The 17,855-nt window shown below is 39.3% G+C and overlaps 1 protein-coding gene across 3 annotated transcripts in view; it reads left to right on the top strand.

The window, feature by feature from the left end:
* The window catches only part of LOC117376542 (EGF-like repeat and discoidin I-like domain-containing protein 3), a 119,308-nt gene that overhangs the window by 70,588 nt on the left and 30,865 nt on the right, over positions 1-17,855 (top strand). For all 3 annotated transcript variants that reach the window (XM_033973048.2, XM_033973049.2, XM_033973050.2), the window contains 2 exons: positions 1,385-1,498; positions 8,540-8,721. In XM_033973048.2, coding sequence (XP_033828939.1) covers positions 1,385-1,498; positions 8,540-8,721 — 296 coding nt within the window. The remainder of the gene's footprint in view (positions 1-1,384; positions 1,499-8,539; positions 8,722-17,855) is intronic.

Raw genomic sequence — 17,855 nt, forward strand, 5'->3', positions numbered from 1 at the left:
AATGAGGTTAAATCAAGATGGAATTTTGGGCAAACTATGACTTGGCGTGTCTGTCGCATCTTCAGGTGGTTATAGTCTGGCTTTAACGTGGATTAAAATAGACTTTTAAAGTAGAATTAGCAAAGGCTCAAATCCTGGTCAGCCCATAATGTGATTTTGTATTTACACAAAGGTGCTCTGTGGTGACTTAAACTTTAAAGTAACATAACGCAATTGGATTAGTTTTGTTTGTGTTTATGGAGATTAAAGTGATTTTGGTCATGATATGAGTTGAGATTCAGTATCAGTAAATCCAAAGTATTGATATCGGAACTGGAAAAGCTGGATCAGTGCAGCCATAATGGTTTAATAAAGGGAGCAAGATAGGAACAGAAAGATACACTAGTGCAGTGGGGTACATAGCTCAGTCGGTAGAGCGTTTGTCCATTGATCTGAAGTTTGGCGGTTTGAATCCTGCCCTTGACGTAAACATCATCGATTGGGTGGTCGTACACTCGTGTCTGCGTGCACTGGTGTATGCATTTGTGTGTTCCTTGGTGTAATGCACTTTGAGTGACTTAAAGGGTCACTTTACTGAGATTTATTCTGTTTATATGCTGCACTGTTACTCTTATTGTACATATTAAACTGTGTTACATTAGAGTCTATTTTTTGTTTATTTTTTAAGTTTATTTTAAAATTATTTTTAGCTATTTATCTATTATCTTGTTTTATTGCATGTTATTTTCCTGCTGTTTTTGAACTGTGCGATGCAATACTGGAATTTCCCCATTGTGGGACTAATAAAGGCAGATCTTATCTTATCTTAAAGATGGAAAAGCGCTAAATAAAACTGTGACCGCCATGTCACTATCACGTGGTTTCACAGGTTTATTTGAAAAGATTTGCCGTTGTTAGATTTACCTACACTATGGCTATAAATACAAAACATTGGGATTCCAGATTTAGGGGCTTTATTTCTATCAAATTTGAAATAAAATGCCTTGGTAAGGGTCTATGGTAGTTTGTGGTGCGATATAACTTTTCTCTTCATGTGGCTGTGACTGACAGAGCAAATACAGTACATATATAAACAGTACTAATGACAACTCTTCAAGGCTCAAATCCAAAGCAAAGCGTCATCATTTGCATCATAAAGTCATAAAGAAATTGCATATTTTCGAGTGCATTCAAACACCATAATAGAAGCCTTTAATGTATCGCTTTCCCTGCGTCTGTATCTTCATGAGCTTTCACACGGTCAGACAGAATCAAGTAACGAACGGGGAAAATTCAATATACCGTCTCTACCAATGCATTCTAATGAGGAGGAGCTGCTTTTAATTTTTCACACGTCCACGTTGGATAAATGAATTCAGCTTTGTGTGTTTTGGGTTTCTTCCAGATATTAATGAGTGTGAACGGGAGCCCTGCAAGAATGGAGGCATCTGCACAGACATGGTGGCCAACTACTCGTGTGAATGCCCCGGAGAATACATGGGCCACAACTGCCAGTATAGTAAGTAGAATGGTGCAGCTGTTTGCACCTCAAATATTAGCCCATTAAACACACTCCTGCTGACTCTGACTGTTAATTATGATTTAAATGAGCTGTCACAAGTCTACAACTAATATAGAGTCACCATAAGCTGTGAACACATGGATACCTGCTGGAAAGTGACACAAAGATACTCACCAGCGACGACGTGATTTCACTTTGAGCTGCTGACTAATTCACACATCACATGCTTTTAAGGTGCAGTGTGTAACTTTTCTTTGTTCCATGGTAAAGCGTTAAATGTAAACTGTATTTTTTGAACTGTAAGTTGCTCTGGAGTATAAGTCGCACCAGCAAAAATGTATAATAATGACAAAAAACATATAAGTCACACTGGACTATAAGTCGCATTTTTTGGGGAAATTTATTTTACAAAACCTGAGACAAATAACAGACATTTTATCTTTAAAGGCAAGTTAAAATAATAAGAATAAAATAGAAAACAACAGGCTGAATATCAGTACATCATGCTAACGTAACACATTTATATTTATTCAGCTACATGAAGCATAGACAGAACTGAATAAGTGTCTGGTGTGTTAATGTAAGATATTAACAGTTAATCAGATAAATAAAGCATAAAAAACAAGCAACAACTCCACTCTCACTCCAATTTGGTTCTGAACAGCTCAGCCTGCTCCAGAAGTAGAAGAAGTTCCGCCTCCTTTTCTGCGTAACTGTCATTAGACTCAGAAGAATACAATTTTCTTTTAGTGGCCATTTTTGTTCAGTTTTTCTCAGATGTCTTTTAAATTACTATAATGTTGAAATTTAAATTTTCAATGGTACAGGAGTCGTGACAATATAAAAATGTGACAATAACGTAGATGTGACATGTATTTGAATAATTTCACATATAAGTTGCATCTGAGTATAAGTCGCACCCCTGGACTAACTAAAAAAAGAGTGACTTATGGCCCAGAAAATACAGTATATCTAGCATTTTAATCAAATCATTACAAAAAAATCCTGCGTGAGATACATTAGACTAGCCATCGCTCCTCCACTCCACCAGAAAAATGACACAAACAGTTATGAAAGTAAAGTAAAAACGATGTGTAAAATGTGTCATGTTTTATGTGTAATGTCCTGTAATGCCTCTCCATGCAGGGTTAGGCTCTTCAAATGTGCTCCTTAATATATAATCCTGATATAATCACTGGAAAAGGCCGAGTAAAGCTTCCATTTCTTTTTTGCTGCAGTGATATTATCTTATGCCACGCTCCTCTATTTTTCTTACATTTGTTGAACGTTTTGTCTTTTCTTTATCAGGGAACATTTAAAGATTTAATTTGATCTCATGCTGGGTGAATGTGCAAATGGTCCTATCCTCAGTGCAGTCGTGAACTGTGGGCAGCCTGTGCTTTACTTTGAAATGAACATCGCATTTTTCAGAGACAGAGGAACAAAAACAATTTAAGGCTAAGCTCCATAATTGAGTTAATGATGCTCAGACGTATTTCCTCTGTGGATTAAATATTTGCAGAACAAATTACAAAAGTATTATTTTAGTCAGCAAAGTGTTCAAATCTTATTCTTCTTTTTTTTTGCTGTGCATTTAAATGTGCACTGCAGTGAAACAACGCTGACTCATAGTATTGCTTATAATGTAGTATAGCAGATGAAGTGTGTAGAAATTGGGGACTTTTTAGTGATATTTCCCCTTAGCATCAGAGGGCCATAAAACTGCTGTTCAGTAATAGTGGTGTAAACATGCCCTCAGCCCTCAATACCCACATAATACCCATATAATCCTGTAGACGCAGTCACTGGTGGCAGATGTTGAGCTAATGAAAAATATATACCACCAACATATAAGGCTGTCAAAACTATTGAAAATCAGATACTAATCAATAGTAAAACTAATGTCGAAAATAGATACTCATTTGCACAAGCGTCAAAACTGAAAAAAGCCATATACACAGGACAAAATGTGACCTTTCCTGAACAGTTTTCAAATGGTCTTGAGCTTTATCAGAGCCAGTGTAACACCACAAGGTCAAGGTAACAAGTTTCCACTTTTACTTGAAGTATTCGGATATTTTGTCAGGACATATATTATTTTGCAAATGGAGCAATATCCATCAATCCATCAAAGTTCTGGTTAGTTTTCGCTGTAGTTAAAAATAAACCTTGAGAGGTGTGTGCTTTACTGGTGGTAGACGCATGTATTTTTCTGAGTGCTTCAGGGTTGTTATTGCTGTAATCATCCGGAGCCTTTTCCCATTTAAAAACAATGATAAGGGCTAAATGGGCAGTTAAAGGCGCATACTGAACAGAGGTGATGACTGTGCAGGCCTCATTAACCAAAGGCATCTTAGGGCTAAGAATAACCATCAGAGAGATGTTGTCTCAGGCTTTTCCACTGCACAGCTATCGAAATACTCAGTTTCCTTTAAAATGAGGTTAAAATGGTCATTGTTAAGAGAGTACATTTAAATTAGTGCCGTTTTTTGAACTTAAGTACCACTTCAAAATATGTGGCTTTATTCTTCTCATCATCAGAGCTAAACCGAGTCAAACCTGATCAAGATGAAATCTTAAATCAGGACTTCAAGCATCACCAGTCACATGAATATTTACAGTGGTCCTGATAGTTTCAGATCTACTCGTATGTGTTAAAATGCAGATGGAAGAGGCTCCTCCATCTCGTTCATCACCTGTAGAACGTCCATTGTATGGCCAACATCTGCTTAGTATTATTTATGCCGCTTTTTCGCGCTCCCTCTGCTCATTAGTATTGGCACCGTGTTCATTTGAGTGGGTGTCTAATTTGTTTAGGCTGTAGGTAGGGCGTGTGTGGGAGAGATGGATTCAGCTGTCAGGGGCCAGTGCTTGTGTTAGTGATGGCTGCTGTCTGGCTGATGTATGCTCAGGGGCCACTAGGCCAGGGCCCCGGGGCCACGCATCTCCTCCGGCTGACGGACGCCTGGCAGCAGCTCGTTAAGAGCAGCCGTCAGACCAGGTGAGAGCCCACCGAGACAGCCACCGGCAGAGCCACCGTATCCACACTAATGCACTTGTGATGCAACAGTGCAGTAGACCTGAGTCACAAGTGTGACAAGTCAAGTGTGGGTTAAACATACAGAAACATATGGCACTTAAAACATAGATAATGATTGGAAATATTACACAGAATGACTTTGTACATGCCCTTGTTTGGCACAAGCACATGATAGAAGTAACAGTTTAACAACAAATATTCATTTGATAATGAGGTTTGAATCAGCAGATTATTTATTTATTTACATTGGCTTAGTGATGAAAAATCACATGCACAGTATACACTCTGCCAACGAGCCTCCATTCAAAAAGAATAACCGTGAGCACGCCTGTATGAAACCACGACGAATACTTTACACTGTTGAAATACCAGTCGTTCAGGCTGTTTGCTGCCTACACCTACACCACCCTCTCATATGTACAAATGGTGAGTCAGACACCAAAAGAAAGAAGTGTGGCCCCAGAGATTTACCTGAGTGAAATATAGAAACACACACACCGAGCTCGTTCTCAGAGGCATTTCTCATTGTCTGTGGTGCTCTCCCTGCAGCCCTGAGCCCGTGGTGCAGCAGCTGGAGAGGACTTGTTTTCATTGTTCCATTCTTCTTTTGACTTTTCTGTCCTAGCATTTTATTATTGTCTGTTGGTTTGGATCTGCCCTTTTTTAAATGCTAACGGTACATTTTGAGTTGAAGTCTCAGCTTTTTGGTGACCATTGCTTGCGGCGTTGCTTCAGGGCTATTTTATATGGACATTTCACATTGTATCCAGCATGAGAGCCAGCGCCTGTGGCTGGACTTTGTGACTGCAATGTCCTGGCTCTTTTGGGACTAAACTCAGTTTCCCCCACACTTCTGGATTACATTTCACACATGAACACTCTGTAGTTTGGTAACTGAAATTGCGTCAGTCTGCTGTTGGCGAGGCTATCGCAACTCATAACCATCGTGTTTTGGTACATTTAGCTTCTCCTAATTATTCGTAACAAAGCATGAAGAAATGCTAAATTCATAATTAGCGAATTGTGTATTAAGAATCATTTAGGCTTAGTGGAGAGATTAGCGTTGGCTAAGATGTAGCCATGAGTATGACATGAGTTCATGAAACAACATATGCTCATTACTTCCTCATCACAAACAGACCTGGAGTTGTGTTTTTCTTCATTCACACATGTTTAACTCACAAACCCTGCATATTTAGGTTGAGTTCTTCTCTCAAACTGAAAACACTCTGTTCCGCCTTGTGATGTCATTAAGTGGCAATACAGGTCCACTATGTTTTTAAACTCCCCACACCTTCACTAGAATCATTTGGATAATTTCAACCTTCAAATTGCCAATCTCTACTGGTGGTTAAAGCTGCCATCTTGAAAAACATCTTCATGACATCACAAGGTGGAACAGAGCTTTGGAGATGTAGACAGATGTAGACTAATAATAAAGAGTTACTCAAACATGTGTGAATCAAACAAAACATTGAGGAGGTGACAGCTTTATAACATGACTTAAATCTCTTAAACCTCTTAAACCTTTAATTAATACCTCTTAACCTTACCCCCAGTTAAGTAGTTACTAAGCTTGAATCACGTGAGGTGTAGTCATTATAAACTCTGGATTTTATTTCATAACATAAATTAAATACTGGGAGAAATCCAATAACATCCTTTCTAACTTTCTGAGTGAAAGTTAAGATGTAGTTGCCTTGGGATTGATGTATATCTTGACAGAGCTCTGAGCTGATGCCTTCCTCCGTAACACTGTGGATCATTCTATTGTCAGATTATTGTTATGAAGAATGACATTCATTAGTTTTATGGCTGTTTCCTTCTGCTCACCAAATAGAAAATTATGGGTGTTGTTTTTGTTTATGTTCACTTAAAAAATCTGTGTGAATCCCCCCTTTTGTTTTACATAGTTAAGATTCTAGATATTTCGGCTGGTGTCTGGTATTAATTTTAGCACAAGTAAATGTTTTTTGAATGGAAAACTGAACATTTGTACTTGCATTTGATGTTGGTGTAGTCATTTTATTACACCACATGTTTGTTAGCTGTAAAATTGAGAAAAAATTGACTGATAACGCTAAGAAAGCTGAACAGCAGGTATTGACTTCTGATTAATATTTATTATTATATTCATTATTGTGGTATTCATTTGGATTCCCATCATTACAAAAACATATAATAAGAATGTTTTACACACAAAGGTGACATATGGATCACTATAGCCACCTCATAGCCATCTGCCAGGGAGAACAACCCAGGGCCAGGCTGTTTAGGTTGTTTTCTAGCACGCCTCCAAGCCCAATTATGAAGCTTCTACCTGCTCAGTTAACTTATAATTGCAGAAGCAAACTGCCACGTTCCTGTGCATATTGCCTTCTAATTGAATCCTTCCAGAGCACTAGGAATCTATCAAAACCTGATGCGATCTGATAGAAAAGGCAGATGTTTTATATGTAAATGAGCAATTAAGAAAATCTCATTAGGCTGGTGGTACCTTTTTAAACGCCTGATATTACATTGTTGACAGTTCTGTTTATTTATTCAGTACAGTGAGTGCTGTAATGTCCGACGTATTTTCAGATTTCATGATTCATTTTCTTTCTTCCATCTGTAGAGACAGGTTGTGTTTTCTCTCTCTTCCTCTTTCTCTATTGGATTTTAAAGTGAGTAAATCCATCACAATCAGTTCAATCCAGAGCAGCGGCGTCTTTCAGCTCTACAAAATCTCTCGTGAAGTGCAGTGATGAATTAAAGTATGTACAAATAAACAAATAAACTTGCCAAATGAAACGTGAATTGATTTGCGCGGATTTGCTGCTTTAAATAAATCAATAAAAATGGGTTTATTGTGAACTGGATCAATATGTTTTGTGCGTTCAACTCATTTGCATAAAATAAGAGACAATTACATTAAAGGCGCTGTCATAAAAAACGTGGAAAAGCAGGTATTTAAAGGTATGCAGTGGTCTGAAGTTACTCCGCTCTTACCTTGTGCATTCTGACCATCCTAATTATCCTCTGTGATCAGGTTATAAGTGCTTTTCACAACTTGCAGATACCAGTGCAAAGTTTTACGGTGACGGTAAAGCTAACAACTTGCCAACATGCACTTTCCCTCCTCCGCTTCTACGTTTGAGCCTGGAACTGGGCGGAGATTCTGGTTCCTCCCACACACACCTGCAACTCTTTATCAATCTAGCTGCATCTGTGCACACAAAAGGACTGAGAATCCGACACTCAGAGCTACATAGTCTTGTCAGCTTCTGGTATTTCCACAAGTCATCCTTCGTGTCATGTTCCGGTTTATTCGCCTGTGTATCCACCGTGAACCCGCTCCTTGGAACCACTCTGCTCCTCCGTCTCCAACCCAGCTCTCCCCGACTGGTACGAACACCTCAGCCTCAGATCCAGCGCTTCTCGACCGGTACGAACACCTCAGCCTCAGATCCAGCTCTCCTCGACCGATACGAACACCTCAGCCTCTGACCCTGCAACCCACGACCTGCTCCAAGACTACAGCTTACGACACCGCTCCCAACTGTCTGCTTTGTCTACCTTCGTTCACATTCCTGTATCAGCAAATAAACTTTGTTCTGAGTCTGAATCTTTGGTCCCCCCCTTCAGTCTTTACGACATACATAAATGATACAATAAAATGCTTTCTAATTAGTTACAGACAGTACAAAGTTGACTTATTTTGACTTCAAGAGATGCTTATACCATATACTGATACTGAGACAAGTCAGAATTTTGCTCAAATGCGTGGGAAAAAATCAGACACAGGAAATTTAAAAGATTCTGTGGAGATTCTTGAGGAAATCCAAAGCTGCGCTGAATATAAAGAGACTAAAACGAAACCTTACAATGTCATACATAAACTTAAAAAGGACAGAAGCACTGACATTACAGCTTGACATTTGTGTTCTTGCGGTAAATTTGAACTCACATTCGGTTTACGTGATTAATGGTGTCTCATTCTTTGTCCTTCTCCTCAGAATGCTCCGGACCACTGGGCATGGAGGGCGGGATCATCTCCAACCAGCAGATCACAGCCTCTTCCACTCACCGGGCGCTGTTTGGATTACAGAAGTGGTACCCCTACTTTGCCCGTCTCAACAAAAAAGGCCTGGTCAATGCCTGGACCGCTGCCGAGAACGACAGATGGCCCTGGATCCAGGTACCGACGCCTCACAACACACACTCTGCCATTTTGAACTCAGGCAAATACACATGCACTTGAATGTCACGGTTTAGTGCCTTTAAATACTTGACCATTGAGGGGGTAATTTGTTGCCGACATAAATTAGACTTGAGAAAAGAGATGACTTACTTTTAGGTAATTAATGCTATTACAAAGTGTGATCCAGGTGTATTACAGATGCAGGTGTGCTCATATGTGAAGAACAGTGCAAAAGGGCAGATCTATTCTAAGCTCCTCATACCTGCATGTGGTAATTACTTTAAACGCAGACTTGCACTTTGTAATCCCACATGGAAACTATATGAATCTGTAATCATCATTTTATAAGAGATGTAGGTTTGCTGTAGTCAGGTACAGTTTTATTAAGTCATTTTAGCATACACATGAGGCTAAAAAAGTAGATGCTAACATTGACTGAAAAACAAGCCAGTTCAGTTCAATTTAATCAATTCTCCAGAAAACTAAACGTACATGTTTCGTGCTATTGTCTGTCACATTACTGTCAATTATAGTGATGTTTCTTCTCATAATAACAATAGCATATTAACCCTGTAGCGTTGGATGCTATTGCCGCTGATTGACTCGCGGTTGCGGATTTCCATTACCGTAACTCCGCGACCAATTGTGCTATCACGCAAATTCAAACGTCGTCTCAAAGCAGAGGCATGGGGCTTTTTAAATATATTACGGTCATTAAGGTAATGTGCTTATGTTGTCCTTGAAGATGACCAATCAGAGCGTTATTTAATGCATCTAAGGAAAAATAAGGATGGATATGTAAAATAGAGGTAGTTATGTGGAAAAAAGGCAAAAGTACATGCTGATACTTCCTTTAATATGATTTTTATGGCTAAAAAAAGAAAAAAAAAAGTCAAGGCGAGCTATAATGGTCTATAACAGGGGAGTCCAATCTTTTCTCATTAAGAGCCACATATAAAAACATAAACAAAGCTGAGGGCCGATTGATGGCCATAGACTGGTCGCCAATACAGTGAATACTTCAAATCTGCGTTATTATTACAAGTTAGACTGAAGCACTAGACCTTTATTCATGTTTACATCCTCAATGCGACACATTAAATATTTGATATGGGCTTGTTAAAGTAGATTTTCAGAAATGCACAGTAAAAAGTACTGTTTAAAGTAATATGGGCCAATTCACCTGGAGGCTTAAGGGCCAAGAACAGTTGGTCTGAGGGCTGCATTAGACCCCCGGGCCACAGTTTGGGCACGTCTAGTCTATAATGTGCTCAGTCCTAATTAAATAGTAACTACTTCTTTAGATTCCTTTTGTTTCAGATTAAAATATCCAAACAAAATAAACTATTCACTCACTTAATCAAAAAATTAATGTAGTTTGGTAGCTGCCAGATTATATCTGCAAAACAAAGATGTCCCACTTCATGTGTGACATACATTCATCCAAACACAAGTTGACATATCCTATTTCCACATGTGAACAAAAGTATGAAAAATAATGACTGGAATTTTTAAAAACTCATCTTAATCCTAACTGTGAACTCTGTCTGAGATAGGTACATATTCCTGTCTTTTTGTCTTGGCATGATCGACAGAAACGCTGACAGCAAGTTTTTAAAAGACTCTTATCAGATTCCCCAACGCACAGACGCTGAACCGTGAACAAAATATAATCAAAAAACAAAGACAACACAGTGATGGGGAAAAGTCAAGCCACAAAAGCGCCGACAGGTTGGTAATGAAAAAGGATGAATTGGTAAAAGCATGGCAGATAGAGACAGAGGGGAGAGACAGACAGCTTGGCACATGGCTGAGAGGAGAATACCACACCATTCTAGCGCCTGTTTGACTTTAATGATGCCACGTGGGACGACATGAGAGGTGCTGGAGGCATCGCGCGCCGCTACAGAGGGAGCTGGTAATTGGGACGTGAGTACAGAGGTGTAGTCATGTTAGTGATTTGGGATTATGCTAAGAAGAAGAAGGAGTGGTGAGGGGCTTGCTTTCGTGCCGTTTGGTGGTACGGGGACAGCATCTCCTCACACATGACAGGCCAATCAGCAGAGACGTGTGTGAGTGTGTGTATGCCCTGTCAGCGACCTGTGTGGGATGGATATGTGTCAGATCAGCAGTGGTGGAAGAAGTCCTCAATTTTGTTACTCAAGTAAAAGTACAGATACAAGGGACAAAAATGACTTGCTAAAAAGTAAAAGTATCACTTGAAATAACCTTAAAAAAAAGTAAAAGTGTTGAAATACCCGTACTTTAGAGTAAAAAGTATTTCACCTCGATTCTGTGAACTATTAAAAAGTCATATGTAGCAATCTTGATAAGTAATTGTGCTGATGTATTTTTTTTTTTCAGTTTAGTTTAATTTTCCCACTCTTTTTTTTATTCGTCTACAGTGGTCCCTCATTTATCGCGGGGGTCATGTTCTAAAAATAACCCACTATAGGCGAAATCCGTGAAGTATCAGCTTTATTTTTACAGTTATTTTCTATGTTTTGCAGTTGTAAAACCCCTCACCACACACTTTATACACTTTTCTCACACAGGCGTTAATATTTTCTCACATTTCTCTCTCGTTTAAACACTCTCAAAGTTCAAACCTTCGTAGGCGCCTTTGTCGGTGCAGAACGTTTCATCGACATTGTGGGTTTTGTCGGGGAGAAAACAAATTGCAAACATACAGCACTTCAGAGTCACACTGCGATCCAACATTTATGTAAATTTGGATGATTACATTCTGTACTGTACAGGAGACACGGCACGGAGGAGACTGATGGACAATGGTCTACAGTCCAACAGCCAATCAGGATGCAGAACACAATGCACGTTCATAGTTTTAAAAAAGAATGCAAAATTACACCAAAAAAAATCTACAAAACAGCGAGACCGTGAAAGGTGAACCACGATATAGTGAAGGACAACTTTATGTCTGCTCAAACTCGCGTTCAATATCTTCACGCAAGAAAAATGCCTCTACTTTTCACACCACTTCAAATACATAGTGAAGTAAAAAGTACTGATACAGGATCTCACTTACTTTTACTTGAGTATTTTGTTACTTTCCGTCTCTTCCAGACCTTCTCCTCCCCTGTAAAACGCCTCTAAAAAGCCCTGACAAAAGAGTGGAGCATGGACTATAGCATTGAATAATACATCACAGTGATTCAAACAGGCATGCTTTACTCTGTGTGTGTATTTATGAAGTGTGCATGTGTGCGTCTATATCTGGCACGCCACTTCGAGCCGCTCACACAAAAAATTGCATTTGAAGACTCCAGGGAAATATGTTGCAGGTCTGACCAATATGAGGCAGAAAGTAGTAGCTGCTGCTGTAGTGAGCAGTGTTGTGAAATGAAACAAAGCAAATCAGCAGTGAAGCCTAAGAGGGCTATACATAATTTAATAGGAGCTAAACAGTTAATGACATAATGGAAGGACATGGGGCCCCGTCAGGCGTGGGGTCTGGATTATATAGGAATGACTGCAGACTCTTGTGGTTTGCCATAGGAAGCACAAACACACACAAGTGGGGTAGACACGGAGAAATGTGATGTATTGACACACATTTTCACACACTTTAAATTAAATGAAGCATATAATGAGCACACAACTGCACCGTAAAGGGAGATTCAGATAACAAACAGAGAGCCTTGTGCAGCGATGACCTTAAATAGTAAATAAATTATATAGTGATTGAATTATATGCCCACATCTGCCACAGACAGCTACCATTTATAATCAGATATTTGTTCCTTTGATATTCTAAAGAAAATATATCTTCTGTGGCAGATTGAACCAGAAAAAACAGGTCATAACACTTGAGTTCTTTTATAAAAAAAACAATCCCTGGTGGGCATTGCCAATGGTTACACGCTGAGCATGTTCTCATTTCAAAGAGTACTTTAGAAAACAGGTTGAATCACGACATGCAGATACCAGGTGTTCAAACAAAGCAAAGACACAGGCTGTACACTTCACACGTGGCAGACTGGTGCTTTGGGAGAGATAAGAAGGGGAATGAACAGATAAAACATTTACCGTAAATTTCGGATTATAAGCCGCTACTTTTTTTCCACGCTTTGAACCCTGCGGCTTTTACAGCAGTGCGGCTTATATATGGAATTTTACTGGATAACGACCCCTGGGGGGCGCTCTCTAGCTGTAAACGTAAAAGTGAGACAGACGTGGGGAAAGATTCTGCTCTGAAGAATTCACTAGTTTTGATTTTGAACGATCATTTTGCGCATCATGAAATGGATATGATGCAGTTTTTAAGATAAAGAAACAGAAAGGAAACAGAGCAGGGGTCGGCCTTTAACACGCAAAGAGCCATTTGGACCCACTTTCCACATAAAATAAAACACTGGGAGCCGCAAATACTTTTTGACATCTAAAATGAAGATAACACTGTATAATAACAATAATGTAACGGAATAATGTAGGTTTTACTTTCACGGACAAGCCTTCTACACGTGGCAGATAAATATGGCAAAAACAACTTAAGTGCATTAAAAAAATACAACTCACCAAACCGCTGCATCATGCATCGCGCTGATTATGTGATTATGTCTACTCTACTCCGCAGTTTCTTTAAAAAAACAACAACAAAAAAACTCGTAGCGTATCGTTTAATCCCAGGTGCTTATTCTCCATGTGCCAAAGCAGTTTTGAAGGTTTCATTGCCTTATTTGCTTTTCCCGTATGTTACGTAGAGCGGACTCTGTGCGTGAGTCACCTGCAGCGACAAACCCAGATTTTAAGTAGGCATTGTCTGTTAAATTTATCTTTCTTTTTCTTGGAGGTCGTAGTCTCTTCTTCTGGCTCCTCAGTTGTCCTTTTCCCCTTTGTTAAAAAGATCTCCAAAGACTTTTGTTTTGGCTCATTTTCACTCGCTTGTGGCTCTACTTTAATGCGTCGTGTCTGATGTGTTAAACGTGATACGTCACCGCGGAGACAAGAGCAGATAATATACTTGCTACTACATCAAATAGATTTCTGTGGCGATTTCCAGCAGGATTTTCATGATACATCTACGGACGAGCTTATTAGTGTGTCATTAGGGACGGGCCAAAGTTGCTCCTGACCCCTGTGCACACAACGTCTCAAAATCAGGGCTCTTTACGCAGGACTGAGCTGTGTCTGTGTTAGTTCCCAAGCCACGCAGAGCCGCAGTATGAGGCGGAAAGAGGCGCATGCGGCTCCGGAGCCGCGAGTTGCCGACCCCTGAAATAGAGCCACTGCACGTAAGCTCGACATCAATGAATCCAACTTGGTCAATGTAAAAAGACGACAAAAGTTTTCAGAGGAAATAAAAGCAGATTTTCCGTGTTGGTGCAGCTTTATTTTCTAAACCTGCAGATGTGTTCATCCCGTGTTGTTGTCGTGTTGGTGCCAATTTTCAGGCACAGTTTAAAAAAAAGCGTGTCGGTGCACCGTCTTTCTGTGTAAATATCTCATGTTACAATATGAAAACCTGCGGCTTTTATTCAGGTGCGGCTTATATATGTACAAAATTGATTTTCTCTTCAAATTTAGCTGGTGCGGCTTATATCAAGGTGCGCTCTGTAGTCCGAAATTTACGGTACATTTTATTTAAAGGTGCAATGTGTTACTTTTTCTGCCACCCGTTTACTGTACTACTGCCTGGAAAGTTCCACAGTACAGATATAACGTGTAATGGCGGACCTTTCAGTTTATTCTTTTATACTTATTTATTAGTTCAGTATGTTGATTTTACTCAATGATTTGTTTTTGTTGTTTTGTTTGGTCTTATCTTTTTTGTTCAGCTGTTTTCTTACTACTAAATGTGCTTATTTTGTATTTCAACACCATGTGCAGCTCGTTGGAAGCCGCTTTGTTTTGTAAAATGAACTGAATTGGATTCTAGTGAGGAAATCATGCCTGTGGATATATTGTTAATCTGTGAAGGAAAATTAGTCCTAATTGCAACAGAGCTTAAACCATTATTGTTGCTTTTTTTCTAACATACTTCTAACGTACTTCCTGCACTGATCTCCGTACAAAAGAAGTACAGGCCAAAGGTTTTGAAGTGAACGATGTTTTCAGTGATGCCACAGTCAAACAAATGCATCACTATTAGCACCCGCGTGACAGAGGCGTGTTTCTGAAGGATCACCCCAATTAGCACGGCCCTGGCCTTTTGGTGACAAGGCTTCTAATTAGTGAGAAGTATCCATCTGTGGCCAGAGTAAAGAAACGCTCACGAGTGGCTTATTACAGAGGGGGTCTCATAGAGTGGTCCTCATGGATAATTAACAGTCATTAAACAACAGGAGATTGTGGTGAATACAAAGGCAACAGCGTGGTCGATATGAACACCCAATACATACTACAGATATAGTGTTCTGCCTTTGTTTTCTACCTACAAGGGTCTATTATGCCAGATATCCTTCCTTCTGCATCCATTTTTTTTTCTTGGATTAGGACAGGTTCCTCTGAGTTAGTAAGAACAATGCTCGATACAGTTTTCAGTACCACTTAAAAACACTTACCGGTATTTTTAAATCACAGAATGTCATTGTAGCATCTTTTAATATCACTATATGGTCTTATATTTGTTACTTTATAGCTCTATATCATACAACTATTCAGGAAAGGTAAAAATATTCCCTAGATATGTCTCTTCAGTATTGATACCTGTTCAATTGAGACACTGTAGTTGATTTAAGTATCAGTTGATACCTGTATCATTATACTATATATTTGAATTCACTCATTAACATGGCATTGTACATGTGTGTGTGATCCCTCAGTCGCCCAGGTTTGATCCATAATAAAAGCCAAAAGTAAATCTGTCAACTGGACCAAAAAGTTGTAGGAGATCTTGTTGAAAGTAGTGAGGTTCAGATCTGAGCCAGAGAAAAGAAATGGTTTGAGAAGGAAGTTAAAGAAGCAATTGTTGTTATGAAAGACAGTCCTTCCTTGAACAGGAATGGAGGCCTTACACATCATCTTTCCCCCATCTATAACTCCATCCTCAGACCAAAAGCAAACACAGGAAACAAAGAGAACAATAGAACTAGCCAGGATGCCAATAGGTTTGTGAGCATCCATTAAGAGCTGTATGAAAATGCTAGTTATGACTCAGGCACAGTGCACACTTAGTGTAGCTTAACTTAGTGTAACTGTAAACAAAAGCTGTTTTCAGTTTAGTTAGCCCCTCCCTTCAGCTAGATATAAAGCAGTGTCCAGCAGTAATCTGACCAGAACTGAAGAAGTGGCTTGGATGAGCAGCCAAACATCTTCACCCCTACAAGTTCTCCAGTTGACAGATTTTACTTTTGACTTTTACTTTGACATCGTACAAATGATCTAATCATAATAACCAAATATTTGTATTTTCTGTATCATAATTGTAGTTGTTTATTTTACCCTTGGGTCTTCAGAGGATATAAATGTTGATTGCGGGTGACAGTAGTTGGCTATTCTACAGATGAGTCCTGCCGCTGTGTCCTTGGGCAAGACACTTAACCCACCTTGCCTCTAGTGTCTGCATACACTGTGTATGAGTGTGTGTGAATGGGTGAGTGGTTCCTTGATGTAAAATGCTGTAAAGTTCCTTGAAGGTGACAAAGCGCTGTATAAAAATGTGCCCAGTTACCATTGCTCCATAAATAATCTCCCTATTGTCTGATTGCAGTGTAAACATTGTGTTATTATAAACAGACTGAGCTTCAGTTGGATTAATAATGCTCTGTTTTATCACTTCTTTTGATATCCCTAATCCTCACTTTCTAGTTTTGGCCCGTCACTTTGCCTCTTGAGAGTGGACATCTGCGAAGTGTTTTTCCAGTCTCTATAAAAACAGTTGGTGTGAATGTGGTGTTAAAATGATTAATGGATATCTGTCATCTGTATCTGTGGACTTCATCGCTCATTTGTTTGCAGAAAATGTCCAGAGCAGGTTTGAGTCTTTCTGTTTGGTCCCCTATAGTGTGGATCTGCGCGCACCTCGGCCCCAAAGGCTTTGTCACACTGTTATAATGAAGTAAGCTGTCGGCAACTGTCAAAGGGTGTTAAGGAAAAATGTAAAATCACAGGAAAACAGAATTACAGGGTGGTCGAGGTTTCAGTCCATGTGTTAGTGTGGAGAAAAAATATCACCTGTTTTCCCTGCCAAGAAGCTATTACCCCCTTAAACGGATTTGTATATAACGCTCGGGTCACCTATTCTGCACTATAAAGCATGCAGTTAGCTTTTATCTTTAAATGTCCACAAGCGTTCTACGATGTGTTATATATGCATTTATAAACCTCTTCATATATTTTCAAAATTATTATGGATTATGCCAAATGGAAGCTAAAACAAGAGTACTTTTTCTGTGTTAACGCGTAACAACTTGTCCAGCTAACAAATGATTATGGGTTGAACAGCAATAATTATTTGGAAAATCAATAATCGGGGTCATTATACACTACCTGGCCAAAAAAAAAAGTCGCCACCTGGATTTAACTAAGCAAATATAGGTTGGGGTTGCTGCAGTTGGTCAGGTCTAGGTTCAAGAATGAGGTCAGCTGACACCTGAATATACTGAATGATCAGGTTATTCCAACAATGGATTTTTTTTTTTTCCAACCAAAATTGGTCCGAGAGCTGCATTTGGCCCCTGAACCGTAGTTTGGACAGCCCTGTATTAGACTGTGTGATCAGAGTTGCATCTATTGTCCAAACTAGTAAACCGAAATGCTTTTTGTTTTTCTGTTTATGTCATTTTATCATTTGGCCTGTTTTCATCAAGCTGTTCACATAGGCTGCAATGGTAATACATCAGACATCGTGCAAATTATCACTGTTGCTTGAGAATAATTGTTTCATTTTCATAACACTAAAATTTTATCTTATCACACCCACTCACTCAACTAACTTCATCAATCCAGTGCAGAAAATGAAACTTGAAACACAAAGTGATCTTTTCCCGTGTGCTGAGACAAAAGCTCATTTTGTACATTACAGCACTTTAGCCTCTATTTCCTTCTAAATTGCCTCTGCTTTATATTGACTCAGTATTGACAGTCTGTGCAGGCCTGACAGACCCGATCTGGGCTCTGCAAATTAATTCAACGTTCCATTTTATCACTGCGTCTCTGAACAAGATGGATGG

Source organism: Periophthalmus magnuspinnatus, chromosome 9 (genome assembly GCF_009829125.3).
Source record: "Periophthalmus magnuspinnatus isolate fPerMag1 chromosome 9, fPerMag1.2.pri, whole genome shotgun sequence".
In the NCBI taxonomy this organism is placed as follows: domain Eukaryota; kingdom Metazoa; phylum Chordata; class Actinopteri; order Gobiiformes; family Gobiidae; genus Periophthalmus; species Periophthalmus magnuspinnatus.